At 48.1% G+C, this 27,069-nt stretch overlaps 4 protein-coding genes across 13 annotated transcripts; all 4 read right to left on the bottom strand.

Annotated features, from left to right (window-relative positions):
- Positions 1-623: 623 nt before the first annotated feature.
- On the bottom strand, positions 624-5,104 carry LOC129173648 (germ cell-specific gene 1-like protein). 2 transcript variants are annotated; one of them, XM_054764712.1, is made up of 7 exons: positions 4,789-5,104; positions 4,310-4,562; positions 3,740-3,934; positions 3,612-3,671; positions 3,378-3,536; positions 3,184-3,295; positions 624-3,108 (listed from the first exon to the last, which is right to left on the bottom strand). In XM_054764712.1, exons 2-7 carry the CDS (start codon positions 4,503-4,505, stop codon positions 2,613-2,615), a joined length of 1,218 nt encoding a protein of 405 aa, XP_054620687.1. In that variant the 5' UTR covers positions 4,506-4,562; positions 4,789-5,104; the 3' UTR covers positions 624-2,612. The 2 variants fall into 2 exon arrangements, with proteins under 2 accessions (XP_054620687.1, XP_054620686.1); XM_054764711.1 differs by having other exon boundaries at positions 4,310-5,104.
- Positions 5,105-7,708: 2,604 nt separating this feature from the next.
- LOC129173503 (cell surface glycoprotein 1-like) lies at positions 7,709-13,597 on the bottom strand. Its single transcript, XM_054764495.1, has 10 exons — positions 13,129-13,597; positions 12,617-12,684; positions 12,439-12,541; positions 12,204-12,359; positions 12,004-12,132; positions 11,796-11,916; positions 11,201-11,376; positions 9,614-11,129; positions 9,466-9,549; positions 7,709-9,310 (listed from the first exon to the last, which is right to left on the bottom strand). The coding sequence occupies exons 3-10, from the start codon at positions 12,505-12,507 to the stop codon at positions 9,297-9,299; spliced, it is 2,265 nt and encodes a 754-aa protein (XP_054620470.1). The 5' UTR covers positions 12,508-12,541; positions 12,617-12,684; positions 13,129-13,597; the 3' UTR covers positions 7,709-9,296.
- Positions 13,598-15,649: 2,052 nt separating this feature from the next.
- Positions 15,650-19,233, bottom strand: si:ch211-171h4.3 (serine/threonine-protein kinase SBK1). 5 transcript variants are annotated; one of them, XM_054764499.1, is made up of 6 exons: positions 18,979-19,233; positions 17,662-17,876; positions 17,389-17,591; positions 17,159-17,320; positions 16,487-17,102; positions 15,650-16,417 (listed from the first exon to the last, which is right to left on the bottom strand). In XM_054764499.1, the coding sequence occupies exons 2-6, from the start codon at positions 17,780-17,782 to the stop codon at positions 16,338-16,340; spliced, it is 1,182 nt and encodes a 393-aa protein (XP_054620474.1). In that variant the 5' UTR covers positions 17,783-17,876; positions 18,979-19,233; the 3' UTR covers positions 15,650-16,337. The 5 variants fall into 5 exon arrangements, with proteins under 5 accessions (XP_054620474.1, XP_054620473.1, XP_054620471.1 ...); XM_054764498.1 differs by having other exon boundaries at positions 17,662-17,806; XM_054764496.1 differs by having other exon boundaries at positions 17,662-19,233.
- Positions 19,234-23,465: 4,232 nt separating this feature from the next.
- Positions 23,466-25,615, bottom strand: LOC129173573 (uncharacterized). Of its 5 annotated transcripts, none has more exons than XM_054764614.1 (4): positions 25,534-25,615; positions 25,048-25,214; positions 24,688-24,951; positions 23,466-24,596 (listed from the first exon to the last, which is right to left on the bottom strand). In XM_054764614.1, the coding sequence occupies exons 1-4, from the start codon at positions 25,586-25,588 to the stop codon at positions 24,423-24,425; spliced, it is 660 nt and encodes a 219-aa protein (XP_054620589.1). In that variant the 5' UTR covers positions 25,589-25,615; the 3' UTR covers positions 23,466-24,422. The 5 variants fall into 5 exon arrangements, with proteins under 5 accessions (XP_054620589.1, XP_054620591.1, XP_054620590.1 ...); XM_054764616.1 differs by lacking the exon at positions 25,534-25,615 and having other exon boundaries at positions 24,688-24,834; positions 24,903-24,951; positions 25,048-25,371; XM_054764615.1 differs by lacking the exon at positions 25,534-25,615 and adding an exon at positions 25,303-25,333.
- Between the last annotated feature and the right edge of the window lie 1,454 nt (positions 25,616-27,069).

Below are 27,069 nucleotides of genomic sequence, written 5' to 3'. Positions count from 1 at the left end.
ACAGTACACTTACAGTACACTAACAGTACATCTACAGTACACTTACAGTACATCTACAGTACACTTACAGTACACTTACAGTACACTAACAGTACATCTACAGTACATCTACAGTACACTGACAGTACACCTACAGTACATCTACAGTACACTGACAGTACACTTTCAGTACATCTACAGTACACTTACAGTACATCTACAGTACACTTACAGTACACTTACAGTACACTAACAGTACATCTACAGTACACTTACAGTACATCTACAGTACATCTACAGTACACTGACAGTACACTAACAGTACACTGACAGTACACTTTCAGTACATCTACAGTACACTTATAGTACACTTACAGTACATCTACAGTATACTTACAGTACACTTACAGTACACTAACAGTACATCTACAGTACACTTACAGTACATCTACAGTACATCTACAGTACACTGACAGTACACCTACAGTACATCTACAGTACACTTACAGTACACTTTCAGTACATCTACAGTACACTTACAGTACATCTACAGTACATCTACAGTACACTTACAGTACACATACAGTACACTTACAGTACACTAACAGTACATCTACAGTACACTTACAGTACATCTACAGTACACTTACAGTACACATACAGTACACTTACAGTACATCTACAGTACATCTACAGTACACTTACAGTACACTTACAGTACATCTACAGTACATCTACAGTACACTTACAGTACACTTACAGTACATCTACACTACACTGACAGTACACTAACAGTACATCTACAGTGTAAAGGTGAGTATAGACCTGTAAAGGTGAGTATAGGTGTGTAAAGGTGAGTGTAGGCGTGTAAAGGTGAGTATAGGTGTGTAAAGGTGAGTGTAGGCGTGTAAAGGTGAGTGTAGGCGTGTAAAGGTGAGTGTAGGCGTGTAAAGGTGAGTATAGGTGTGTAAAGGTGAGTGTAGGTGTGTAAAGGTGAGTATAGGTGTGTAAAGGTGAGTGTAGGCGTGTAAAGGTGTGTGTAGGTGTGTAAAGGTGAGTGTAGGCGTGTAAAGGTGAGTATAGGTGTGTAAAGGTGAGTGTAGGTGTGTAAAGGTGAGTGTAGGCGTGTAAAGGTGAGTATAGGTGTGTAAAGGTGAGTGTAGGCGTGTAAAGGTGTGTGTAGGTGTGTAAAGGTGAGTGTAGGCGTGTAAAGGTGAGTGTAGGTGTGTAAAGGTGAGTGTAGGTGTGTAAAGGTGAGTGTAGGCGTGTAAAGGTGAGTAAAGACGTGTAAAGGTGAGTGTAGGTGTGTAAAGGTGAGTGTAGGCGTGTAAAGGTGAGTAAAGACGTGTAAAGGTGAGTGTAGGTGTGTAAAGGTGAGTGTAACTATGGAAATATTCCACTCGGCAATCAGGAGTCCTCCTTCGGGGTTTTTACTGCAGCAGCTTCTCCCCATGAGCCGGTGTACCTAATGAGGTGACCTGAGTCCAACCGCGTGACGTCTGAGTGACGTCTTGACATTTTAAGAGGATTGGAAAGTGCAGACAGACAGGTTTGCGTTTCTTCTTTGTTCCTTGACCTTTGCGGGTGTCCCTCCAGATGGCGACGTCCAACAGATTCCTTTTGTCTCATTTCCTGGTTTCCACCTGCTGGTGGAGCACATTAACCCTTTTTTTCTTGTTACGTAAAGTCTTGTATAATTGCACCTCCTGCGTAATTAGTGGCCACATAGCGCACGGCGACCTTGTTGATCTGTCAATCACGAGCTGTGTGCAGATTATTCCCATAAGCTTGTGCAGAGCATCTGTCTCAGGTCCAAAGCTTCCATTCTTTCATTAAAACACTGCAACTTGGACAAATCCTCAAATTACACAAGAGACTATTGCGTGCTCGCTCTGTAGAGAGAAAATATGTTTTATTCTTTGCCTTCCTGCGCTTGAATCCCTGACATAGATGACAAAACAAACAGGAGCAAGCAGGCATGGATAGCTTCTATGTACAGCAGCGCTAGCACATGTCAACTCTCACACGGTAGCCCTTTAATGCAGATTAAGGAATCACTGTCACTCTTTCTACCTCACGGCAGTGGATTCCTGAGGAAGTAGGAGCGCCACAGGATGCTTCAATCCATCAATAGAAATTTCCAAAGATACGGTACATACTCCCCACAACAGGAGTGGGTCAGAACAAACGTCATCCAGCAGTGACAACTCACCTCATCTCGTCTCATGTGAGCGTGCTACAAAGCAGCTATATGCTAGCATGTTAGCTCCAAAGCGGCAAGCTTTTTTGCTGTAAAGCAGCTAGCTTGTGTGCTACTGGCTTGTTCACTACAAAGCTGCTGGATAGCACGTTTGCAACAAAGCGGTGAGTTTTTTTTCTATAATGCGGCTAGCCTGTTTACTACAAGCTTGTTCGCTGCAAAGCAGCTCGCTAACATGTTTACTACAAAGAAGCTAGCAGGTTTGCTACAAAACGGCAAGATTTTTTGCTATAATGCTTGTTTGCTGCCAGCTTGTTTGCTAAAAAGCAGCTAGCTAGCATGTTTGCAGCAAAGCAGCTAGCTTGTTTGTTGCTAGCCTGCAAGAGACGCAGTACCCCTCCAAGCCAGAAGGTGTCAGCAGTCTGGAGACGCGTTAGCAAAGCGAGTCCTCTCTCTCCTCCCGCAGGGCGTAGTCCATTTCGTCCAGCTCCCGCTCGCAGTCCTCACAGCCGTCGATGCAGCATCCTTCCACCACGACCACACCGTGAGGGTCCCCCAGAGGCCGCCCCCCTAAGTGTCCCCCTGGCCCCACTCCGACAGCTCCCATCCCTGCGACTCCAATCCCTCCGCCACCGACGAGGAGCGCCCCCTCCACGCCACAGGCCAGCGGACCGACGGCCGGACCCACCCCTCTTGGCCACAGGGGGTCCATAAGTGCCCCCTGCTGGCCCAGCTGGATCAGCTGGCTGACGGAGTAGACCCCGCCGCCGGCTCGGACCACCTCCTCATAGGAGGGGGCGCTGGCGGCGGCGCGAGCCTCCTCCAGCCGCAAGCGGGCGCGGTGCTTCATCTCGATGATGGTCTTGGTGTAAGAGTTGAGCGTGGCCACGGCGGCCGCCATGCAGCAGCTGAATGACAGCCACGCCATGCTGGGGAGGGGCACAGGGAGTGCAGTCATCAGCGGTGGATTGATTGGAACATTTTTTTTGGTGAAGCGGACTTACGCAAAGGACCAGCTGTAGTCCCACGTCTGAGGTCTCCAGTCTTTGGGGCCGATGCTGACGGTCATCTGAAAGACGGTGGTGTACATCATGTGGGCCACCATGCCCATCAGACCTGCAAACACACACCGGCGAGGGTTAAAGTCCTCAGCAGACTCAGCGGGGGACGTGGTCTGGCTTGCCGACATGGCGGTCACCTGACAGCACGGTGCACATGGCGGCGAAGGCGTTGATCTTGAGGGCGTTCATCTCCCTCTTGGCACACAGGCAGATGGCCTCCACCCACATGAGCAGGAAGCCCGTGGCCAGCAGGCCGATGTACATGAACTCGCTGATGACCGACAGCCACAGGACGCCTGCGGGCGGAGTCACAGGACAGGGATGTCAACATGGCGAGGAGTGTCCTGCGCCTGTTGGACGGGACCACTGACCTTGAGTCTCTCCCGGAGTCAGCTCGATGAAGCTGCGACACTTTTCTTCCTGGTCGTCACCTGAGAGAGGACGCGGCGTCACGGGACATCACAGCAGTACTGCCAGTGAGACAAACATGGTCCCTCACCTTCGTTGTGCTTCTCACAGGACAGCCAGAAGCCGGTGTGGAAGTAGCGCAGCATGTACTTGTCCTCGCCCGTCTCCCAGATGTAGTGGACGGCGTTGGCCAGCTGCTTCCTCCTGACGACGGCCAGCTCCTCCTTCTGCATGGGCGTCAGCGTCACGTTGGAGGGCGGGTTCTTGGGGTCCGGCGTGGGGGCCTCTGAGAGGACAGATGTGGAAGGTTAGCGTTTGGGACACTTGGAGCGGAGGGATTGGAGTCACGGGAATGGGGGCTGTCGGAGTGGGGTCAGGGGAACCCTCAGGGGGGCGGCCTCCGGGGTCCAGGTCTGCTGTAGGAGGACTGTGCAGCACATGTAAAGAAACAGGATTAGCAAGAATAAGACTGGGAAAGTCCAGATAGCAGAGAGTTGTGAGATTAGCAACAAAGCTGGATTATGGGAATCAAGTGTTGAATCGGCGTAATCGTAGGACGATTTGTTAGCGGTCTTTGTTCGCTGCGGCGGCCTGCACATGAGTGACCCCCTTTGGCGCGTCAGGTTGTCTCTCCTGTCCGGGAGGGATGGGGCGCTCTCACCTGTGGTGTAGGGCTGGCTGTTGTTCTGGCCGCAGTTCTTCATCTTGACGGGTGACAGGCAGAGCGGCTTGACCACCTTGTGGGTGCCCTCGCACCAGTAGGACGTGCAGAAGGCCGACACGGACAAGGTGAGCGCCAGCGAGGTCAGCGACAGTGACAGCAGTGAGCGGTTGCGTCTGGACATGTGCTCCAACATGGCGGCCGGCGGCGGTCCTGAACGAGGCGATGGATGGCGTGGGCGGTGGTCTTCGTGCTACAACGAATCAGAGCGAGGGCGGGAGAGACGTGTTGATGACATGGCCGACATGGGGGATGCGGGCGCGGAGAGTAGCGAGGAAAGGGGATTAGGGAGGTTTGAGAAGTGGAGCGAAGGTCAAAGGGGAACGACGGCGGGAAGGGGGCGTGGCCTGCGGAAGGAGAACACTGGATGAGCGGAGGTCAGGGGTCGGCGGCTCGGAGAAAGATGAAGATTTAATCACTCAAAGATCCAGATGTGTGGCCCAGACGTTGGAGCGGGAAGAACACGGGTCTTCCGGCACATTCCGGCCTGACGGAACGCCCGGTCTAGCCCATCCTGACGCTCACATCTGTGACCGCCGTGTCTTCCCAGGGATGAAGATAAACGTCTAAATCTTATCCGCCACTCGCCGCAATTAATCACGGCAGGACCCGCCCGCTCCTGCGCTTCCTCGGGGGCGGATTGAGCCTCAAGGCCACCTCAGGGGCTTGTAATCCGTCTTAATCCCACCGGGTTTGGCGGATGAGACGGGCGTCTTTGTCTCCGTGTGGAGTGCCACCTGAAGCGGGGGCACAAACATTTGCATTACAGGTCACACTCGAGTCATGTGACCACGCACACCAAGAAGGGAAAGAGTTAAGCAACGACTCCTCAGCAGTCTTGGGGGGGTCATCCCCAACAACAGCAACAAACATCAGCTTGTTATCCTCAGCAGTCTTGGGGGGGTCATCCCCAACAACAGCAACAAACATCAGCTTGTTAGCAAAAGCAGTCAGGAGCTCAAATGACTTTTTCCCCTAAAATTGCCTTCCTCGTAACTTTTTCCTCGTAAAATTGCAGCTTTTGCTCATAAAAATAATCATTTTTTTCCCATTGAAGTACGTTGTATAAAACTACAATACTTGCTCGCAGAAATCATTGCTTTTTTCTTGTTAAATTGCTGTTTTTGCTCATAAAAATTGTTACTTTCTCATAAAATGACAACTTTTTCTCGCAAAAGTGTAGTATTTGTTTTTTATTTTTTTTCATCAAAATTGCAGTATTTGCTTGAGAAAGTTGTTACTTTTTCTCACGGTGCAACTTTTTCAAGTAGAAGTTCAGCTTTTTTTCACTCAACATTGCAGTATTTTTAAAAAATTAGACGTACTTTCAGCAGTATTTGCTCATAAAAATGATGACTTTTTAGTTGAGTCGACCTTTTTCTTTGCTAAATTGCAGTATTTGCTCATAAAGTTCTCATAATGCAAGTTTTTTTCCTCGTAATATAGTATTTACTGATAAAAAAATAATATTATGTTTATGAAGTACAAATGTTTTGTTCATAACAATGATGGCTTTTTTAGCAGAAGCACAACTTTTTTGTGGTAAAACTGCACATTGCAAGTTTGTCATACAAACGATGACTTTTTTTTTCTTCAAATTGCAATGCTTGCTCGTAAAAATGAGTTTTCAGATGATAATTTTTTTCTTGTCCAAGTGCACCCTTTGACCTTGTAGAATTGCAGTATTTGCGTGTTTTTCTTTGCATTTGTTGACTTTTTATCATGGAAGCATACAACTTGCAGTATTTGCTGCTGAAAAGTACACCTGTTTTGTGGTAAAAGTGCAACTTTCATCTGGTAGGATTGCAAGTAGTGCAACATTTCATAGTTCATCTTTAATCTGATCTGCGTATGAAACAACGTGTTACAGCTTCAAGACAGTAACAGTTTGAAAAGCATGAATGATCATTTGACTTTTAGTCAAGAAAAGTTCCTTCTTGGCTGCAGCGCAGCATTAAAAGTGCCAGACTGTGTTCCACCCGACCTTTCATAGTGAAAACACAGAGGGGCCCTAACCCCCACCTGTAGCGTGCATGCCAGACCACCGGTTGGCGATGTTAGTTGAAGAGCGTACACGAGATTGACTTTCATCTCCATGAAAGAAGATCATTGAAATCAAACACTCATCTTTTCCTTCAGCGTTACAAAAACGTGTCGTCTAAGAGAGTCGTCATCGTGTCCCTCGTCCGGTCAGGTGGGACACATGAGGAATAAAATAAGCAAGGTGGACTCGCCTGAGGGGTCGGCGGAGGTGGTCTTCGGTCTGGGCGATGATGTCTTCCACCTTTTCTCCGTCGTCCTCGTCCTTGCATCACCGACGCAGTGAGCTTTGCTTCTAATCCTCGCAAGTCCCATCTGTCACTTTCCGGAAACCCCTCGGCTCCCGGACCACGCCCGTCCTCTTCCTCGCACGCGGCTGACCCCTGACCTGTGCTCCTGTGGCGATTACTGCAGGAGCGGAGGCTCTCGTGGCGCCGACACGCGTCTTCAATCAGGCTTTAGGGGACGAGCCGGCGCCTTTCACACGTCCGACTGACATCTGGAGGCTTTAGGAGCGGCGGAGGATGACATCAGCTGACCACATCAGCTGTCATCTTCATCGGTAAGACTCATGGCCTCATTAAATCCATTTAGGACAGCCCAGCGGGGTCCAACGGGGGGTATTTTTTACAATCCTAACATCAGCATATCATAATGATGCAATATTTGCTTTAACGTGTCATCTTTCTCTCTGTAAATGTGTGGAATTGGCGTTGGTGGCGTGCATGCTCTCACAGGCTGTCTAACGTCTGCAGCATTTCTTCAAATGCTGGCCTTTCAGCTGCATTATGAATTTGATTTCTTTTGCCACAACTTGCTGTGAACGCACACCATTTTGCGCTGCTCCGTTTGTATTTGCTTTGTCGACCAAACGTCTCAGTGAGCGTTGACTGCCGGGAGGAAGGCTCTAGTTCTCCTTGTGTACCTTTTTTCCCAGGTGGAAGGTCAGGTGGAAACGTTTGAGGAGGGCAAGTTTCTTTTCTTGCCTTTTATGCCGCAAACACTTTTGAATAAACTTGGCGTACTGGCTCGTCCGTGCTGATGGGCTCACCTTGCTCATTATTAATATTCCCACACGGGGGCTCTGGCATGTGGCTTTGCAAGCATCTTTTTCCCTCCTAACTTTCTACGACGTTACCTTGCATTGCTCCTCCTCACTGTGTTCACCATTGTTCTATGGAACGCCGTCGCTCTATGAAGCCATGTAGGTGCCGAAAGCGATGCACAGAGTGAACCTTCTCCCTGCTTGTTTGGAGGCAGGAAATGAGGAAAACAGACACACATGCACATGGCAAATATATGGAGGCAGGCAAAATGATCCATTTCATTTGTATTCATCATGTGATTCATTTATTTATTTATTATCTCAGCAGTTTTTTTACTGAACACATTTTAATCTTGCGAGATCTTGTGACACAAATCTCCTGACACTCCTTGTAAAAAAGTTGAAAACCCCCCAAAGCTTTGTGTTATTAGAATCAACGTTTCATCTGCCTTTACTTTGCGCCTTTTTGTTGAACTTTATTTCTACAATGTCATACTTGTCAACTCTCCCATTTTTCCTGGGAAACTCCCGCATTTTGCCTTCCTTTCCCTCCCGCTTTAATAGTTGCCCAGGTTTTTTTGGGGGAGGATAATTTCCCGTATTTTCTGGTGGAAAGACAAGAATTTTCAGAATATGTCCCTTCTTTTCAAATGCATGTTTCCAGGTACGACCAACAAAAAAAAAAGGCCCCCAGGCTGCACTTTGGACACCCCGGCACATCCAGTCTTGTAGTCGTATTGACCCGCAATGACTCCACTGTCAAATTTGTTATATTTCTTTATTTGGACAATAAAGTCATGACTGTAGGATGTAAATACTGCAATACTATCATGAAAGTAGTTGCTGACTTATCATCATCATCATCATCATCGTCGGGTCTTTTACAGCCACAAAAACCTGAACTATGCTGAGTCAATAAATATTCACCTGATAATATACAGCAATATACAGTATGTCACTATTTACATCAGGAACACGAATACCATCATCACGTACATGCAAGCACGTCTCACGCGCACACACGCTCTCATCAAAACCATACAAAAATAAACCAAACAATTCATTGACGTCATCACACGTTAGTCTTGAGTTTTTGTCGCCCTCTTGTGGTCGGTGTAAGCAATTTCAACCTCACGTGCATTATTGCGTCCTTGAAATCCTCCACGGTAGTGCTTACTCATAAGAAATAACACATCAGCACACTCGTCATTATTTCTTATTGTCATGTCGGGCCTTAATTGTGCGTTATTGATCATTTGGGTGCGGCGATCAAAGATGATTGGTTAATCGTCCGGAGGAATTAGCGTTAGCATGTTGAGGTTAAAGACACCGTTGGTTAACTGAGTCGACTTGTAATCCTTGTCATCGTCACTACTTTGAACACCCACCACAAACATCGACCTGAACTTTGACCTTTGCTGCATTGTGGCATCAATAAATATTCAAGATACAAATCAATAAATAGTTCATCATGATTGTAAGGTTCATCTGTGATCAGCACTATTTACATCAACACCACATGCACGCACTTACGTGATGACAAGCTCTGGGGGTGGGGGGGGGGCAATGTAAACACAGTCAAGCCACCAGCTTTAGAGGCAGCAGAGAGGAGCCAAGACAAAACTTATGCTAACATCTACACACAACTACAAACACAATAAGCAGCCGTCATACACACCACTGATTAATATTCATGAGTCCAAACTGTCTCCACCCCTCTCTGCCTGTCACATGACTGTCACCAGGAGACCATCACTCATCCATCCTTGCTAAAGCAGGCGGTCCAGGTCGAGCAGCCACGCCCCCCACCAAGCAGCGTTAGTGGCAGGGTGATAAAGCTCCTTAGAAGGTGTTGTCTTGGGGGAGGAAGAGAGAGCAAAGTTAGTTAGTTAGTTAGTTAGTTAGTTAGTTGGTTGGTTAGTTAGTTGAAGAAGTGAGAGCAGACAGGAAGAGAATGTTGTAGAAGTGAAGGTAGGCGTTGGGGGGGACATAGGGTGGTCACCACGTGTACCTGCGCCTCCTTTGGCTTTACAGGTGCTGTCTCCAAATGGGTCGCTTGTCGGGGACGAAGGCGCCCCCCAGGCGTCATCCGAACCTTCACGGGGAGGAGGACAAGTTAGACCACAAAGACTGGAGAGCATTCTGGAACACTTCCTTACCCGCGGCCCCCCATGGGTCTTTGTCCACCTTGGAGCCATCCCCAAATGGATCGCTATCATCAACAGGTGAAGAAGCGCTGGGTCCGGCCCCCCATGGATCAGAGCCAGAGGGGGGCGCGGTGCTGGAGGGAGCGCCCCATGCATCGGTGCTCAGTGGGGGGGCACTGAAGGGGTCTGTTGATGCGTCAGAATGGACTGCAAAGTGGTCCTCTTTAGAAGGGGCAGGAAAGGGTTCATCCTTGTGGGCGTCCTCTTTCGGGGGGGCTTCTTCACAGGAAGTTGTTACTAGGGGGGCGCCAAAGGGGTCTTCTTCTGGGGAGGCGAATGGGTCTTTCTGGGTACTAAACAGGTGTTTTTTCTGGGTGTCAGACGTGTTGTCATTTTGTGGGGTGCTAAATGGGTCATCTTTAGGGGCGCTGAATGGGTCGTCTGTGGGGGACTTGTCTTTCTGGGCCTTAAACGGGTCGTCTTTTGGTGTGTTAAATGGGTCGGTGTCTTTAAGGGCGTGGAATGGGTCATCTTTAGGGGCACTAAAAGGGTCATCTTTGGGGGTACTAAACGCATCGCCGTCTTTCGGGGCATTGAACATGTCATCTTTGGGAGCCTTAAATGGGTCATCTTTAGGGGCGTTGAAGGGATCCTCTTTAGGGGTGTCGAACGGGTCATCTTTGGGGGCATTGAAAGGGTCGTCTTTGGGGGCGTTGAAGGGGTCGTCTTTAGGAGTGTTGAAGGGGTCGTCTTTAGGGGCATTGAAGGGGTCGTCCTTAGGGGCATTGAAGGGGTCGTCCTTAGGGGCATTGAAGGGGTCGTCTTTAGGGGCGCTGAAGGGGTCGTCTTTAGGGGCGCTGAAGGGGTCGTCTTTAGGGACGTTGAAGGGGTCGTCTTTAGGGGCGTTGAAGGGGTCGTCTTTAGGGGCGTTGAAGGGGTCGTCTTTAGGGACGTTGAAGGGGTCGTCTTTAGGGACGTTGAAGGGGTCGTCTTTAGGGGCGCTGAAGGGGTCGTCTTTAGGGGCATTGAAGGGGTCGTCTTTAGGGACGTTGAAGGGGTCGTCTTTAGGGGCATTAAAGGGGTCGTCTTTAGGGGTGCTGAAGGGGTCGTCTTTAGGGGTGCTGAAGGGGTCACTTTTAGATGAACAGAATGGATGCGTTTGATTTCCAGAAGCAGCAAACTGATCTTGTTCGTCCTCGGGTGACGTTTCTTTGGGTGTGGAACCGTTTTGGGCCACAAATGGATCCCGTCCGTCGGGCGAGGCGTTAAACGGGTCTGGCTTGTCCTTTGGAGCGTCTCCGCTCTTTGATGAAGAGTCAAAAGAATTCTGGTCAGTTTTAGCTGGACCCGTTTCGGAGGCGTCGGGTCTGGAGGGTGCGCCCCAAGCATCGGTGGCCTCCTTCGGAGCCCCCCAGGCATCTACTTGGACCTCCTCCTCCTTCTTCTTCTCTCCCCTCCAGGCATCTTGGATGTCACCCCCTCCCTTTCCTGCATCCTCCCACTTGAGCTCGTCTTCAGACATGTTGGCCTGGAGAAGTAAAGCACACACGACATGTTTACTTCCTCTTGAGGGCACCAGAACATTCCACCACAGCTCACCCTCCTCTCTGTCTCCTTCCTTTGCTCCTCCTGCTTGATGCGTTCCTCCTTGCGGGCGGCAAAGGAAGCTGTCAAGTCGGCCACTGAGGGAATGTTGTCCAGGGATGGGAGCCCCGTGGACCCGGGAACGTAACACGGCTTGTAGTTGGGATCCTTGACGCTGTCCGAGGACGAGGCTGTCACATCAACGTTAGTCAGACAGGATGAGTCGAGCCAAGATGATGATAGAGTTATTTTCAGCTGAAGTTGAAACTGGTTTTGCTGTGGCTGGCTGCAGGCCCCCACCCCCTTTCCCCTCCCCTTTTGGAGGTCTTCAAGTTCTTATAACGTGTAAAGTGTGCTTATTTGTTGCTGCTTATTTGTTGCTGTTGCTGTCCCACACTGTACTCCCCCCATACCAGCATAGTTTGGACTTGCTTTTTTTCCCTCCCCCCTCTCCTCTTGTACATCTCCTCTCCTTTCATCGCCCAGTCATCCTTTCCTATTGACCCCCCCCGTCACATTGTATGCTATGTTGTGTGTGTACGGACGGGTGACTGCCCAATTTGGCCAGTACCCGTGTAAGGGACGAGTACGGGCCATTCTCACGTCTCACCTGCAGCACCTTTGGACGTCTTCTCTCTGGTCTTGACAGCAAAGTCTCGTTCCTCTTTTAGTTTGTCATCGTCCTCCATGAGCACGAGAACCACCTTGGCCTTCTCTCTCACATTTGAACCCTGACACACACACACACACACACGCACACACACACTTAATGGAAAGCACCTCCATGACATGGCGAGTAAACAGGAAGTTGCGTTCACCTGATCTTTGCCATCTTTCTCCACAAAGCGATACTCAGTGAGGGCTTTGACAATGTAGATGTTGTCTTTCATTTTCAGGAGCACGCGGTCATCTCCGGTCTTCAGCAAGTACTCCAGCAGGGTCAGCGACTGCAGTGGACCAAATATGCAGAGGATGCGCTAGCAAAGATACGAGCCATGACAGTTAGCTTCAGCTTTACCTTGTGGATGTGCCTCCAGTTCTTGTCGTCCTTCAGTCGTTTCCACAGCATGGTCATGATCTCATTGCACGCCACCACGTTGTAGGTCAGGTCGGAGATGTCGGCCATCTGCGAGCTGGAGGGCCCCCAGGGGTCGTTGGAGGTGGCTTCTCGAACCTGCAGCAGAGTGCAATGGAACACTTACGCTACAATAACACCTTCAGCTTGAGGAATATTCCAGACAGGGACGCCCCACCTTGACCTCGGCCTCAGAGTAGTTCTGAACCAGGTTCTTCAGCTGCCTGCGGAGCATTGAGGACGTCATGATGTCTGCTGGTGGAGGACCGGGAGTCCACAATCTGAGTAGGTGATGGGATCATACGTGCAGTGTTACTGCAGGTATGTTATGGTGTAGCCACGTCATCAACACCTACCTTTATCAATGAGGCGAGCTTGAGAGCAGCTAGTGGCTCATTGCGCTGCTCTGTCCTCCTCCTGAAGGCTGCAAAGAGGAGTCAACACAAACGGTAGCACCTCAGAGACTCAGGCTGGGAAATATTTAGCGTTAGCATCTAATCGTCTATGAGTCAGCTAGCTTCGGGCTAAGCTACATGCTAGCCGTGTAAGTCCCTGCAGACTAAAAGTGAACATTTCCGGGGTGATGAGCAAGACGCGAAGACACGATTTAAAGTTTTGGGAAGAATAAAAGCAGCTTGTTTGTCGCCGTCTTTCAGCACCTCGGAGAGCAGCTGGCGGAGCCAAGATGGCGGCGCAGGAGCGCTACTGTCAACCAGCGACAATCGTCTTAACACGCGTCATTTAGGCCACAAGACGACAGCGAGATTTCATTTAACAGCAGCTAGTAATGGTTTGCACGTCGTGCTCGCCTGCCGCCAGTAAAATGTGACGGAAACGTGCACAGTAAGAGCGAAATGAAGGCACTAACCCTGGAAACAAGCAGAGATCTTCGCGGAGACGACCCGATGCTGGAGCTTCCGGTTCCGGTTCCGGTCTCAGTGAGGCCACGCCCCCACAACGATATTTATTACATGTATATATACTGCTCAAAAAAAACAAAGGAAACACTGAAATAACACATCCTAGATCTGAATGAATGAATTATTCTTATGAAAGATTTTGTTCTTTACGTACAGTAGTTTAATGTGCTAAAAACAAAATCACACGACACATTATTGATTGATTGATTTATTGGCGGTGTCTTGCTGTCCACCTGCTGTCTGTTCCATTTGCACAGCAGCGTGCGAAATGGATGTCAGTCAACTTTAATGTAACCTGAACACGTCAATAGCGGTGCAATTCCAACACCATACTGGACAGGCATTTGTACTGGATATGTACTGTATGTGTACTGGATATGTACTGTATGTGTACTGGATATGTACTGTATGTGTACTGGATATGTACTGGATATGTACTGGATATGTACTGTATGTGTACTGTATGTGTACTGGATATGTACTGGATATGTACTGGATATGTACTGTATGTGTACTGGATATGTACTGTATGTGTACTGTATGTGTACTGGATATGTACTGGATATGTACTGTATGTGTACTGGATATGTACTGGATATGTACTGGATATGTACTGTATGTGTACTGGATATGTACTGGATATGTACTGGATATGTACTGTATGTGTACTGGATATGTACTGTATGTGTACTGGATATGTACTGGATATGTACTGGATATGTACTGTATGTGTACTGGATATGTACTGGATATGTACTGGATATGTACTGTATGTGTACTGTATGTGTACTGGATATGTACTGGATATGTACTGGATATGTACTGTATGTGTACTGGATATGTACTGGATATGTACTGGATATGTACTGTATGTGTACTGGATATGTACTGTATGTGTACTGGATATGTACTGGATATGTACTGGATATGTACTGTATGTGTACTGGAGATGTACTGGATATGTACTGGATATGTACTGTATGTGTACTGTATGTGTACTGGATATGTACTGTATGTGTACTGGATATGTACTGGATATGTACTGTATGTGTACTGGAGATGTACTGGATATGTACTGTATGTGTACTGGATATGTACTGGATATGTACTGTATGTGTACTGGATATGTACTGTATGTGTACTGTATGTGTACTGGATATGTACTGTATGTGTACTGGATATGTACTGTATGTGTACTGGATATGTACTGGATATGTACTGTATGTGTACTGGATATGTACTGTATGTGTACTGGATATGTACTGGATATGTACTGGATATGTACTGGATATGTACTGCGGTGGTCTAGTGGTTAGCACGCTGGCCAATACAGGAACAGCCTGGAGATCGGGAAGACCTGGGTTCAATTCTCCCTTGGCATTTCTGCGTGGAGTTTGCATGTTCTCCCTGCGTGTGGGTTTTCTGGGTAGCGTGGGCAGAGATCCCCCAGGACACCATCAGTAGTCTCATTAGGAGCATGCCCCCACGTTGTCAGGCATGCGTACAAGCACGTGGGGGCCACACAAACTACTGAGAATCATTTTGAGTTGCTACAATGACATTTTAGCTAAATGGACCAGTGTGCTGCATCATTTTTTCACTTTCATTTTTGGGGTGTCTTTGATTTCCCCCCTCTATAGGGTGATCATTTTCATTTCTATCAAATGATGTGGCATCATTTTGTTACTAATACATCACCCACTTATTATCAGGAAACATATTCAACATCATTTTTCCCCCAGTTTAGATCTGATGTGTTTTCCAAGTGTTCCTTTCATTTTTTTGAGCAATGTATATATATATATATATATATATACGTATATATATATATATATATATATATATATATATATATATATATATATATATATATATACGTATATATATGCTTCATTACTTTCCAAACACAAACACATTGTTTGATTTGACCGTAGTAAAACATTCATTAAATGAAGTTAATACACTTCCACAACAACAGAGCCAAGATGGCGGCCGAGTGTGCCAGTGTAAAGAGCCTGTGACGCTCTAAAAATTGATGTTTGCTCTTATTTAAGCTACATTTTGGGAAGTGCACTCAAGCTAATGGCAACCTATCGCTAGCTGTGTAGCATGCGAGTGCGATATGAGGAGTATACAGTATGTGTGTTGCTGTAATGCTAGCGTTTATGTACGTGTTTGTGTCAGCTGACTTGTATCACGACAGGAAGTTCAAGTGTTGGACTTTTGCTACGACTCCCAGCATGTCCTCCACGTCAGCGGAGATGTCGGGGGGGGGGACTAACGGCCCAGCCAGGGAATGGGATCAGATTTAATCTGTCAGCCATTAAGCAGCCTGCTAATTCATGACCGAGGTGTTCCACTTCCAACGCAGCGGGGAGCTGATGTTCACAGCAAGCTGATAGATGCATCTCCTACAACGTCTCCTCCAGAAGAGCGGAAGGTGTAAAAGAGATGTTAGAATGCCCCACAGCAAGTCATGGCACTTTTATTGGGCTTTCGTCACATTTTAGCCAGTACCTCCAACAAAACAACAGCGCTGCTTGGTGGGACTCCCTACAAAATAAAAGCTCTGGTTAGACAGGCTGTCATGGTTACAACGGGAGCACAAAACAAAGGTCAAACTGCTACACAGCTTAGATGTGGTCCATACCAGGATTTGGTCAGGTGGGCCACGACACGCGGAGGGATCAAACCGGTGAGCCTGTGCTGAAAGCTGTCGTGTCAAGTTTACGAGCGTGAGTCTATTTTTGTCAACATCTGGGGAGGCTGCCCAAATGGGCCCCTCTGTGTGTGTGTGTGTGTGTGTGTGTGTGTGTGTGTCGTTCAACTGTCTCAAATAGGGTTTGTGAATCTAGATCATTAAAAAAACCCAAAAACAAAAGTGGTTCCTGTTCTAAGTGTCGGTGCTAAAGTGCTGCTGATGCTAGCTAGCGAGGTGCTGAGTGAGGAGGTCGGGGAAGTCGGACGTGTTTACGGCTCAACAAGCTGTCCGATAAAAGTTGTCAGCAGCCCTCAAAAATCCAAATATAGACGCAAGGACAAAAGAACTCTACAAAACCTCCCTGCAGAACCTCAGCCGCTACGTGACGTGTGTGACCTCCACTGAAGAGGCCGTGCAACTTCCTGTCTGCACTTTTCTACGCAGCAAGATGGACCATCAGCTTGCAGGCCATCTTCCTTCAGAGCCCCCATCATGCCTTTCACATTCCAAGCCTTGGCGGAGGTCTCCCAGTGCTGCTGTGTTCAGTGCAAAGCTTCAGTTAGCATTAGCGCTGTTAGCATGTGACCAGTGACTTCATCTCTGACCTCTCCCCTCTGTCTCCTTCACGTTCTTCATGGCTCCTTTCCCTCTGCTCTTCCTCCTCTCCTCATCCAGCCGAGCGCGCTCCCCCTCTAGCAGCCACGCCCCTCCCAGGTACGCCAGCGAGTCCTCGGGTCGCCCGCGAGCCTGCGGGCTGGGGTTGAGGAGCAAGTGGAAGAAAGCGTGGGCCAGCGGCGTGAAGCAAGCAAACTGGGGCGCCACAGGGGGGCGCTCTTTCCCATCCAGGTCCGCCTCCGATGAATCCGCGGCTGTGCCCTGGCATGGTGGCTCCGCCCACACGTCCAGGTTGTCCTCAGGGCTCTTAGCGGTGTTGAGCCACTGGAGGTATTTGAGGTAGGCGCAGCAATCGTTGGAGGTCTGAGCCCAAGGGTGGGTGCCGGTCAGCATGGCGTAGGTCAGGATGCCCAAGGCCCAGCTGTCCGTGCTGGGCTCCACTGAGGTCCAAACCCGTGCGTGCCGGTTCTTCTCCTCCATCTTCACCTGGACTCTGGACTTCCGGTCGCTTCGGCTGTCCTCATCGCCTCTGGCCACCTCGGCTTCAGGGGTGCAGTAGGGGGAGCGGTACCACACCTCTGGGACCTTGCTGCCTCGGGCCTTCACCTGCGGAGAACACGGATGAGGTGGACCAACTACTTCATGCTGAACACCCAACGCACCATCCCGAAGTCGCCCAGCTTCACCCAGCGGCAGGTGGCGTCACACAGGAAGACGTTCTCAGGTTTGACGTCTCTGTGGACAAAACCCAGCGAGTGCAGGTGGGACAGGGCGCCGCCCAGTTGGGACACCACCCGCTGGCAGCAGTCCTCCTCCAGACCCACCTGGAGGACACAAGACGGCGGCAGCTCTTTAAGACAGTCGGGAAAAAGGCAAGCGGCGGCGTTCCTACCTCGGGCACGATGAGGTCGTAGAGATCGCCAAAGAGGCTGGCCTGCTGGGCGAAGACGTAATGCGAGGACGTGAAGTAGGCGATGCCCACGGCGCGGCTCAGGGACGGGTGCGTGCAGAAGGACAAAGACAGGTTGTACTCCCTCAGGAAGGACGGCAGAGACGTGGACTTGCGTGGGAAGAACTTCAGAGCCATGGGAGTTCCTGCGGGAGACACGCGGACTTGGACATGTTGCTATGACGACGGGGGAAAAAAAACACAACACTCGCTCACCGCTCTTGTTGTGTACGGCCAGCATGACCTTCCCGTACGACCCTTGACCTAACAGCTTGACAATCTGGAAGTGCTCCGACGTCTCCAGTCTGTTGAGAGACTGGGCGGTCAGGTGACACATGTCCTCCAGGAGCCTGGTGGCGGCCTGCGCACACACACAGGAAGTGTCTTCCAGGTCATGGTAATCCCAGCGGTGCAGAGCAACGACCCCGACACTGGAGAGACCAAGCCAGGGGGGCGGGTTTGTGCCATCACCTGTCGTCTGCTTGCAACAATGTCCTCCATACAGTATGTCCCCCAAAGATTGTCTCATTGAATTCCAGTTAGTGGCCCCCCTTCCGTTACGTAGCCAAAAAGGCAGCCACGGAGGGCGCTAAGTGTCCACAACTGCACGCTGGCCATGCACTCATGCACTCATGCACTTATGTACTTATGCACTCAACAGACTAAGTGTACGAGGACAGGATGCCAGCCGGTGCGGCCGTGTGAAAGTCTGTCGGTAAATGTCGCTCCAAGACGTGGCGGGCGATGAGCTGACAGCTCGTCCGCTGGCGCTGCTCAACTCTTACTCAGCGGGGATGGGGGGACCGGGTGGGCCCGGGGGTTCCATTCACTAAGTACGCCAGCGACGATGACCGATGTGGTGGCCATCGCCATGGTGACACATCCTCACAACGTATCTGGCAACATGTGCCGTGCAAAATAAGGGAAATGTTCCGGGAAAATACAAGAAAGCCCCGCCTACCGACCGTGTTGCTAAACTAGTTAGGCTAACCCAACCTCAACTAGCATCTTTGGGGGCCACGCCCACAGCACTCAAGTGTCTTCATTTTAAGAGGACAACTTTCTCTCTGCGGGATGCTCAGGTTACATAAGTGCGTGTGCGTGTGCGTGCGGCTGGCTCTCTCCCAGAAACAAACTTTCCACACGTGTCCCCCTTGAGGGGTGTTTATGGTGCGAGCTTCTTATGTAAGACGATGCAGCAACACTGCGTGAGAGCCGACCGTAGCGTCCAGACGGGATTTGCGCAGCTGAGACGTTTACGAGGCAGCAAGAATCATCAGAACGTCAGAGATGTTTAGCGCGTGTCAGCAACGCATCACATAGGAGGGCCGTGGCTGGCGTGCACACGCAACATAAAGTGCATTTCTAACACTCGCATGCATGTCTCGCTGCGCTGGAGACCGTTGATCTTAATAGACGCTCAGTTCTTCACAGCATTCCAAGTGTCCACATGCCGACCATGGATTTGGAAAACGTCCTGGAAGTGTCCTGGAATGCTTCCTGGTGGATGACAACCTTTCTCCTTCATCTTACCGTCATTTCGCCTTGTAGACCCTCCTCGGTCAGCAACGTCCCAATAGCGTCCTTCTTTCAGCAGGTGCACCTGGCAAGACGTCCTCAGCACGTGCTCATGCGCTGCACACCGGAACCACGAGAGTCAGTCAGTCAAGATGGTCTGCAGACACAAAGCAAAATGCGTGTGAGCGGCAGGATGGAGGCTGAAACTTTAGCCCACGTGATCTCTCCTCATCTGCACACACACACTCTCACCCCCCCCCCCCAGCTGAGAGAGAGAGAGCGAGAGAGAGAGGATGTAAATGCGTGTACGCTATCACGTCTCCTAAAGTCAACTGGGACATTTCCAGGCAGATAACTCTTGTAGCGTGTGTGTGTGTGTGGGTGTGTGTGTGTGTGTGGTGTCCAGAGTGTTCATTTTATGTGTGTCAGATTTGGGAGGCCTCTCAAAAGGTACAATGGCTAACGTTCTGACTCGCTGTCGCCTCCAGAGGGGGAATGAGGTACTACAGGACGTAAAGTCCGCTCTTTGATCTTCTGAGGCCAGCAAAAAGAAAAGTTAGTAAATTTCAAGTAGTCTTCTTGTGTCACAAGAGATTGTTTTTTGTGTGTTTGTTTACTTTTTATGCAAAGTCCTTTGCGGTGGACAACGGCATTGATAATCATTGGGGGGGGGGGGTTTCTCAGCCATCATTGGTTCCACAGTTTTGATGACAGGAAAAACAATTTAAAAATAAATGTTGTAAAATAGAAAGCAGTTCATGACTCTGCGTGCGTGTACATAATATACTGTATTATACTGTATTATACTCTAATATACTGTATTATACTGTATTATACTGTATTATACTGTATTATACTCTAATATACTGTATTATACTCTAATATACTGTATTATACTGTATTATATTGTATTATACTGTATTATACTGTATTATACTGTATTATACTGTATTATACTCTAATATACTGTATTATACTGTATTATACTGTATTATACTGTATTATACTCTAATATACTGTATTATACTCTAATATACTGTATTATACTGTATTATATTGTATTATACTGTATTATACTGTATTATACTGTATTATACTGTATTATACTCTAATATACTGTATTATACTCTAATATACTGTATTATACTGTATTATACTCTAATATACTGTATTATACTCTAATATACTGTATTATACTGTATTATACTGTATTTTACTGTATTATACTCTAAGACCCTAGAGAAACTGATTCGGGAGTCACTCTTTGCTGACGATGCCGCCCTCGTAACCCACACCGTGACTGCCCTGCAACGTGTAACATCTTGCTTCGCAGTGGCGTCCCAGCTCTTCGGTCTCAAAGTCAGTCTGAAGAAGACAGAGGTTCTCCATCAGCCCGCCCCCCAGGAAGCGTTCTGTCCACCACACATTACAATTGGTGAGACAAAACTGAAGGCAGTCCAACAGTTCACCTACCTGGGACGCATCACCTCCTCCGATGCAAGAATCGACAAAGAGGCGGACAACAGACTGGCAAAGGCAAGCAGTGCTTTCGGCAGACTCCATAGTCGTGTCTGGAACTACAAACACCTGAAGAAAGCCACAAAGATCAGCGTGAACAGAGCCGTGGTACTAACCACCCTCCTTTACGGCTCCGAGTCATGGGTCACTTACAGACACCACCTACGACTCCTGGAACGTTTCCACCAACGGTGTCTCCGTTCCATCCTTAGCATTCACTGGAGTGACTACAGCACAAACACTGAAGTACTTCAACTAGCGGGGATCACCAGTATGGAGGCCATGCTGTTGGAAACGCAGCTACGCTGGGCAGGACACGTCTCCAGAATGGAGGATCCACTCTCCACTGGGCACCGTGACAGAGGAGGACCAAAGAAGAGGTACAAAGACTCTTTGAAAAAGGCCACATCGACCATCGACAGTGGTCAGTCCTCGCTGCTGACCGAGGGGCTTGGCGGCGCGCTGTCCGCCAGTCAGTCTCCTCCTTTGAGCGCAACCGTAGGGCTGCCATCGAAGAGAAGCGCAGTAGGAGAAAGAACCGTGCAGTCACAGCACCAGCTCCAGATTCGTCATTCCCCTGCCCCCGCTGTGGCCGAGTGTGCCTGTCACGAATCGGCCTTGTCGGCCACCAGCGCGCCTGCGCTAGACGTGGTCAATGCCCCTAAAATCTTCATTTGCGAAGCCTAGCCAAGAATAATATGATGATAAATAATGCTATTATGAATCATGTCAATATTATTATTATTAATCATTACTAGTATTTAACAGCAATAATAGTTATTGTTGTTATTGTTAGATACTATTTATTATCAAGAATTATTTTATTATATATTAAATATATTATTCATATTATTTTATATGATATTATAATCATATATAATTATACATATTAAGAGGATTTTTTTTACTTTACAATAATAATAATTTTCTTGGTTTTGACATTTTGTTAAGCATTGTCTTTTTAGCGGTATTGATTAAAGTGACAAAAAATTAAATATGAATATTATTATTATGAATATCATTATTATTTATCAAATAGTATTTAACAACAGTGATAATTATTATTGTTAGATACTACTTATCAATAATAATATTTTTATTATATATACTGTATAATGTATATTATTCATATTATTATTACCAAGAAAAGTGTGGAACCAAGAAGAAAAAACTTCACTTATGATAATAATAATAATAATAATAATAATAATAATACTTTACTTGGTTTGGGCATTTTGTTAAGAGTTTGTAAATCTATTATAAAGTAAAATAAATATTAGTATTAACTATTATTGTATATAATATACAATAATAATGATAATAATAATTATTATTATAAATCAAGTTTTTTAAAAGTCTGCATGTTGATGCATCTGTGACATCAACCATCTTCATCGTTTGATAGGAAGTACTGTAAGTCCGAAGTAAGTCCTCATGTCCTCCACATGACAAACGTGTTGTCTTTCGTATCCGAAAAAGAAACGGACGTGAACAAAACCACCTCAAAATATTGATGAGACCCTGGTACTGAAACGTTTGTCCCTTGAGAAACAACACGGTAGCAGCCATTTTGGAGAGGCTGTGTCTACTTCACCACAGCAGGATGTCCTTTCCACAGCACAGCGTTGTAATGCTCGTACATACGCCTTGTCCCTTACCGAGGACACAAATGCACTGCTGGGTCTGAGGAGGATAAACGGAAGTCCTGATGTTGTACAAAAGTGCATCAGTTCTCCTCGCGTTGCAACGGCAGTCGTCTGTGAAACCAGCGAGGCCTCCTCGGTCAACAAAGTATCGCGTGTCCTTCCGTCGCTGCGATTCAGCTGCTGCGAAAGCGCCAACTTCACTCCAAGCATCCCAGGAGGCCGGCGGGCATTTCGGGGAAGGTGAGCGTGAGGGCGTAACGCGCTCGCTCGGCGGCTGCGGGCCAACACGTTGACATCATGCAAGCCGATATGAGCGGAGTGGACACTTGAGCTCTTAATGCACGCTTGCATTTCAGCGCCGCTTTTAGGATCCTGTCAGCAGCGTGATTGCGTCTTCAAAATATTTGGACTAAATAAAGACAAAAATGTTAATGCTAGATCATTTTAATGGGGGACATACAGTACTTGTACTTGTACTTGTCCAGTCATGCTTGTGTTGTGAGAGGCCACCGGTCAATAGGGGGCAGCATTCTCCCAGCAGGCTGTGTGAACTGCTGCTGCCACCTGTCGATCATTTCTTGTTACTACAAGCAACTTTTTGGACGGAAGTCACAATCTTCAGTTGGAAATAAGAGGACGTGTGGCAAGGCGCTGTATTGTTTCTTTTTTTTCTTTTTTTCCCTTCAGCTTTATTAATGCCTTACAATTTACAATAACAGTGTCAAACCACGGGCATTAACAAACAATAGTTGGATAACAACAACATACATAAGCCATATAGGGATTAAGGAATACAGTAACAGAAAAGTGATAAATAAATAAATTTAGGGAAAAAAGAAGAAAAAAAAAGAAGATAATAATTAAAGTAAGATACACCAGGGGACATGAGCAATGAAAATTAAATTGAAAGGATATTGAAGTGGGAGCACAGATTTATAGTCTTGATAGCTTTCTTGTTGTTAACAGAGGATATTGATTGGAGGTACAGCTTCGGTTCTTTCATGAAGACATAAAAAGGGGTTTCACTGTAGCAAATTTACATTTGTGGATGTAGAATTTTACAAGAATTAAAATGAGATTAATTAAAAAATATTTTTTGTCAACATCCTTCTTGACAAAGCCAAAAAGAACATTTTGCAGAAGGAGCTCAAAATCCCAGCAGATATGATCTAGAATAAATGTACAAACATCTTGCCACAGTTTACGGGTATATTCACATTTCCAAAAGAGATGAACATGTATTGTTTTTAAAGCAGAGGGCGTGAGGATATTAGTGTGACGTCATCAGTGTGCGTGGTTAGCGTTAAATCTCCAATCTTGACTCAAAACACAAACAGCAAACATGTAAGAAGTTTATTAATAAACGGATGGAAAAGCATAAATAATACATAGTATAAAATTATTAAATAACAAACGTGAGATGCCTGCATCTCGGCGCCGTCATAAATAAACGTCAGTATAAAAATATTGGAATTGCTCCAGGCACCGTCAATGTAAACAACTTGACATGGCTACTGTATGCAAATGTAACACTTTTCTTATTAAAACATACATTCTGTTTGTTGTCTGGGATGACGGACTACAGTGTAAAACCAGGAAGTTGCTCTGACTTTCCCGCACTTTCACTTTGCATTGTGAGTGCGTAGTGCGCCACCTAAAGACGTGAGAATTATGAACGATTGGTTCAAAACTCGGGATTCAAAATGCGGGACACGTCGAGGTAGGGGGTGGAACTTATTGTCACTCTGTGACGGGTACCCGATTCACTTCAGTGTGTGAGTCAAGAATTCGGGTCAGTAAAAGGAATCGGGTGTCTCGTCAATAGCGCCGCCAGTACCCGGATGTTGCACTCAACGCGCCCCAAATGGTCGCCATCTTGGCTACGCAGCGAAAGAGGAGGGACTGTCAATTCGCGATTAAAAAGAACTCAGTACGAAGGAAAATAATCGATTCAGGGCGATACGCGCCCTCGGGAACAAAGTAGTTAGTGTACACTGGATACTTACTCAATTGGAAGTGTGGAACACAGCCCTCGTTGCCCGAACTGTGATTCGCGTCACCTGCTGCTTCTCTCGTGGTGAGTTCAAGTACACTTTCTTGGCTCGCACATGTTGACATCGAATGTTAAGTGACGAATAGTAAAGAGTAACGGTAGAAGAAGACAGCGCATGCGTCCTGACATGAACTATGGCCACATCAGCTGTGTCCAAAAGGAAAAGAAGACTTGAGGTCCAACATGCAAGCAGTGGTTTTCCAGGGAGAAGCTTCTATTCCAGGCTGGACCCGTCGGCTTGCTCATCTACGAGGGCAGCGGGATGCTCTCTGGACGTGGTGGATGACTCGTTTGGTCCAGCTACAGAAGACCTTCAAGCGCTGAGACATCTCCACCGAGTACCGGAGCGCGTCAAACGTCGTGGAGACGACAGGGAGGGACGAGGGACGTGGAGGCGGAGGGATGGGCTCGTTCACCTGAGGACACCACGGAAGAGCTCATTAGCTGGAAGCATGAAGGCGGCGGGGCTAACTGATGGGACACAGGATGTAATAGCGGTGTTCTCACTTGGTGCAGAGACACCCTGATGAGGTTGGACAGCTGCAGCAGATGCCCGCTGGCGCTCTCCGCAGCCTCGGCTGGCAAACTGAAGTTTTCTTTCACCGCTTTCAGCCAGTCCACGTGCACTCTGAAGGCCAGCATGTGCACGTAGAGCTGGGAGAGAGATTCATTGACCTTCAGCGCGTGCAGGTGAGCGGCGGTGCTGTGAATGACGGGAAGACCTTCAAGTGTGTCCTCCAGCAAGGCCGCCAGGAGAACATCGATGGACTGCTGAGAGCGAGACAAGCAAAGACGTCCAAGGATGAGCTTTCACGTGTCCCTCACGGACATGCGCCAAGGAGGCGATGAAGAGGTCACTGGGCTCACCAGGTCGTGGAGGTGACCGGAGGAGCCGAGCAGCTGGTCCACACGAGGAACGGCGGAGCGGAGCACGTCGCACAGGGCGATGTTGTGGGCGGGCCGACACCAGGAAGGAAGCAGCAGCTCCACCAAAAGCAGCAGGGGCAGAAGACGGGAGGCGGAGTCACGGGTTGCTGAGGAGGAGGGAAGAAGACAATTAAGTTGCAGCATCTCAGCAGATGTTTGTGCTTCAAAGGAAAAGACATAAAACGAAGACTTCACGTCTCTCTGGTGCCATTCGTCAAAGTCTTCAAAGGGTGGAGCCGTCATGTGATATGTCCACTTTGTCATAATCGTGTGTGTTGCTCACTGGCCGCTGGTAATGGCAAACACATTTCAACAAGCACAACTCAACATCACATGAAGGTAACACACACACACGGAGCTGCTGTGTGCTGAGTCAGCATCACACAGACTTTGGACTTTCCACCATTTCTCCATCTGGATTTTTACCTAATGAGGAGACGAGTGACGCCTTAAACAGGAAGTGGTCATCAGGTTCCAACATGCGGGTCAGCTTTCTCTCAGATGAGTCCAACTTAACCAGGACTCTTCTAAAACTGAAGTAGAACTTAACCAGGACTCAGTTAACACTAGATTAGGTCTTAACTACGACCTATCTAGGGTTTAACTGGACCACAAGAAGACCGTGATGAGCTGTGAGGAACACATCCATACGCGTGCAAACGGAAGGTCGGCAGGTTCTCTGCTGAACACTTCCTGATGCCAACAAAGTGATTGACGGTCTGGCGTGGCCCCGCCTCTCGGCCAGTGGTGGCTTGCTGGGTGTCATCACCGCCAGAAGAACAAGAAGCTGACTCCTGCCAACAGCACACTACTTCCTGTTGGACGCCACGGCGAGCAGAACATCCTGGACGTGTTCCAACACTTTTTTGAGTGGGGATCACTGCGACCTTGGATGACATCACAAAGCTGTCTCGTCTAGACGTGGGCAAGGGTTGCACACGGAGGCCTGCTAAGGTATTCATGGCGCCTGCAGTGCGTTGCTGATGATGTCACGTGGTGACATCACTGCCTGCTAGCCTCACACATTGTCATGTCAAAGGGGGTGTGGCTGACAGGCGCCTGAAGAAAAGGTAGCGGGCCAAAGTTTGAATCATGTGGGACGTCCTCTGACATCTGAAGGCTGTATGTCTACCGTCTCTCAGCCCCGCCCACAGTGTCATGTGACTTTTCGGCCGGCTCGGTACCATGGACACGAACAAGGCAGAACTCCATGTAACAGAACCTGTTAAGTCCTGACAACAATGAAGGACAACGGGGGCCCTTGCCTGAGGCGCAGACTCCCCCCCAATCCATGTGACCTCTGACCCTGGAAGGTTTCATCTTAGCAGGCTAACGTTTCTAACATGAACATCACATCACCCCCACCCACCCACCATTCATCCATCCTATCACACACAAACACGCCTTGGAAGCATCTGTCACAATAAAGCCATAAACTTACGTCTCATCTTGTGGTAAACAAAGGCGTCCAGGTCCAGCGTGTGGTCCAGCGTGTGTGTGTGTGTGTGCTCGCGTGTGTGTACAGTATGTGTGTGTGTATGTGTGGAGACATGTGAAAGTTCCCCTTTATAGCGTTAGACTATGACACATCACCTGAGTCATCAGCCACTGTCGCCATTCAAGCTCTACGCCCAGCCCCCTGCACACACACACAGCCCCCCCACGACCACACACACGCACACACACTTGTCTGACACACAAAAAATGGACATTCTTAGTTTTTAAATCCAGTAAATCCCAAATAAAAGTAAAGTTGAGTGAAGCAAAAAATACAGTGAGTAATACCCCCCACCCCCCAGGGTGATGTCATGGACGCCTGCTTCCATATGATACAACCAATGGAGAAAGTGGAAAGTTCCTGACCCGCCAGCCTGCGCGTGCAGTGGAAGGACACAAGGACAAAAAAGAAGGAAATGTCACTTCCTCCTTCGTGCACATGCTCGTCTGTGGACGCTCTCGTGG

The sequence above is a fragment of the Dunckerocampus dactyliophorus genome, chromosome 20 (genome assembly GCF_027744805.1).
Source record: "Dunckerocampus dactyliophorus isolate RoL2022-P2 chromosome 20, RoL_Ddac_1.1, whole genome shotgun sequence".
In the NCBI taxonomy this organism is placed as follows: Eukaryota; Metazoa; Chordata; class Actinopteri; order Syngnathiformes; family Syngnathidae; genus Dunckerocampus; species Dunckerocampus dactyliophorus.
Note: the sequence above shows the minus strand (reverse complement) of the source record. Positions and strands in the feature narration are given on the sequence as shown.

Coding starts and splice junctions, on each gene's coding strand:
- LOC129173648 (XM_054764711.1), bottom strand. CDS start 4,505: ATGTTGGAGCACATGTCCAGACGCAACCGCTCACTGCTGTCACTGTCG. Junction 3,935..4,309: donor CAGCCAGCCCTACACCACAG/GTGAGAGCGCCC, acceptor CTGTCCTCTCAG/AGGCCCCCACGCCGGACCCC. Junction 3,672..3,739: donor CTGTGAGAAGCACAACGAAG/GTGAGGGACCAT, acceptor GTCCTCTCTCAG/GTGACGACCAGGAAGAAAAG.
- LOC129173503 (XM_054764495.1), bottom strand. CDS start 12,507: ATGACGTCCTCAATGCTCCGCAGGCAGCTGAAGAACCTGGTTCAGAAC. Junction 12,133..12,203: donor ACTGGAGGCACATCCACAAG/GTAAAGCTGAAG, acceptor GGTCCACTGCAG/TCGCTGACCCTGCTGGAGTA. Junction 11,917..12,003: donor AGAAAGATGGCAAAGATCAG/GTGAACGCAACT, acceptor TGTGTGTGTCAG/GGTTCAAATGTGAGAGAGAA.
- si:ch211-171h4.3 (XM_054764496.1), bottom strand. CDS start 17,974: ATGAGACAATCTTTGGGGGACATACTGTATGGAGGACATTGTTGCAAG. Junction 17,321..17,388: donor ACGACCTCATCGTGCCCGAG/GTAGGAACGCCG, acceptor TGTGTCCTCCAG/GTGGGTCTGGAGGAGGACTG. Junction 17,103..17,158: donor AGCTGGGCGACTTCGGGATG/GTGCGTTGGGTG, acceptor TGTTCTCCGCAG/GTGAAGGCCCGAGGCAGCAA.
- LOC129173573 (XM_054764612.1), bottom strand. CDS start 25,371: ATGACAAAGTGGACATATCACATGACGGCTCCACCCTTTGAAGACTTT. Junction 24,952..25,047: donor CCGGTCACCTCCACGACCTG/GTGAGCCCAGTG, acceptor TCTCGCTCTCAG/CAGTCCATCGATGTTCTCCT. Junction 24,597..24,687: donor TCAGGGTGTCTCTGCACCAA/GTGAGAACACCG, acceptor TGGTGTCCTCAG/GTGAACGAGCCCATCCCTCC.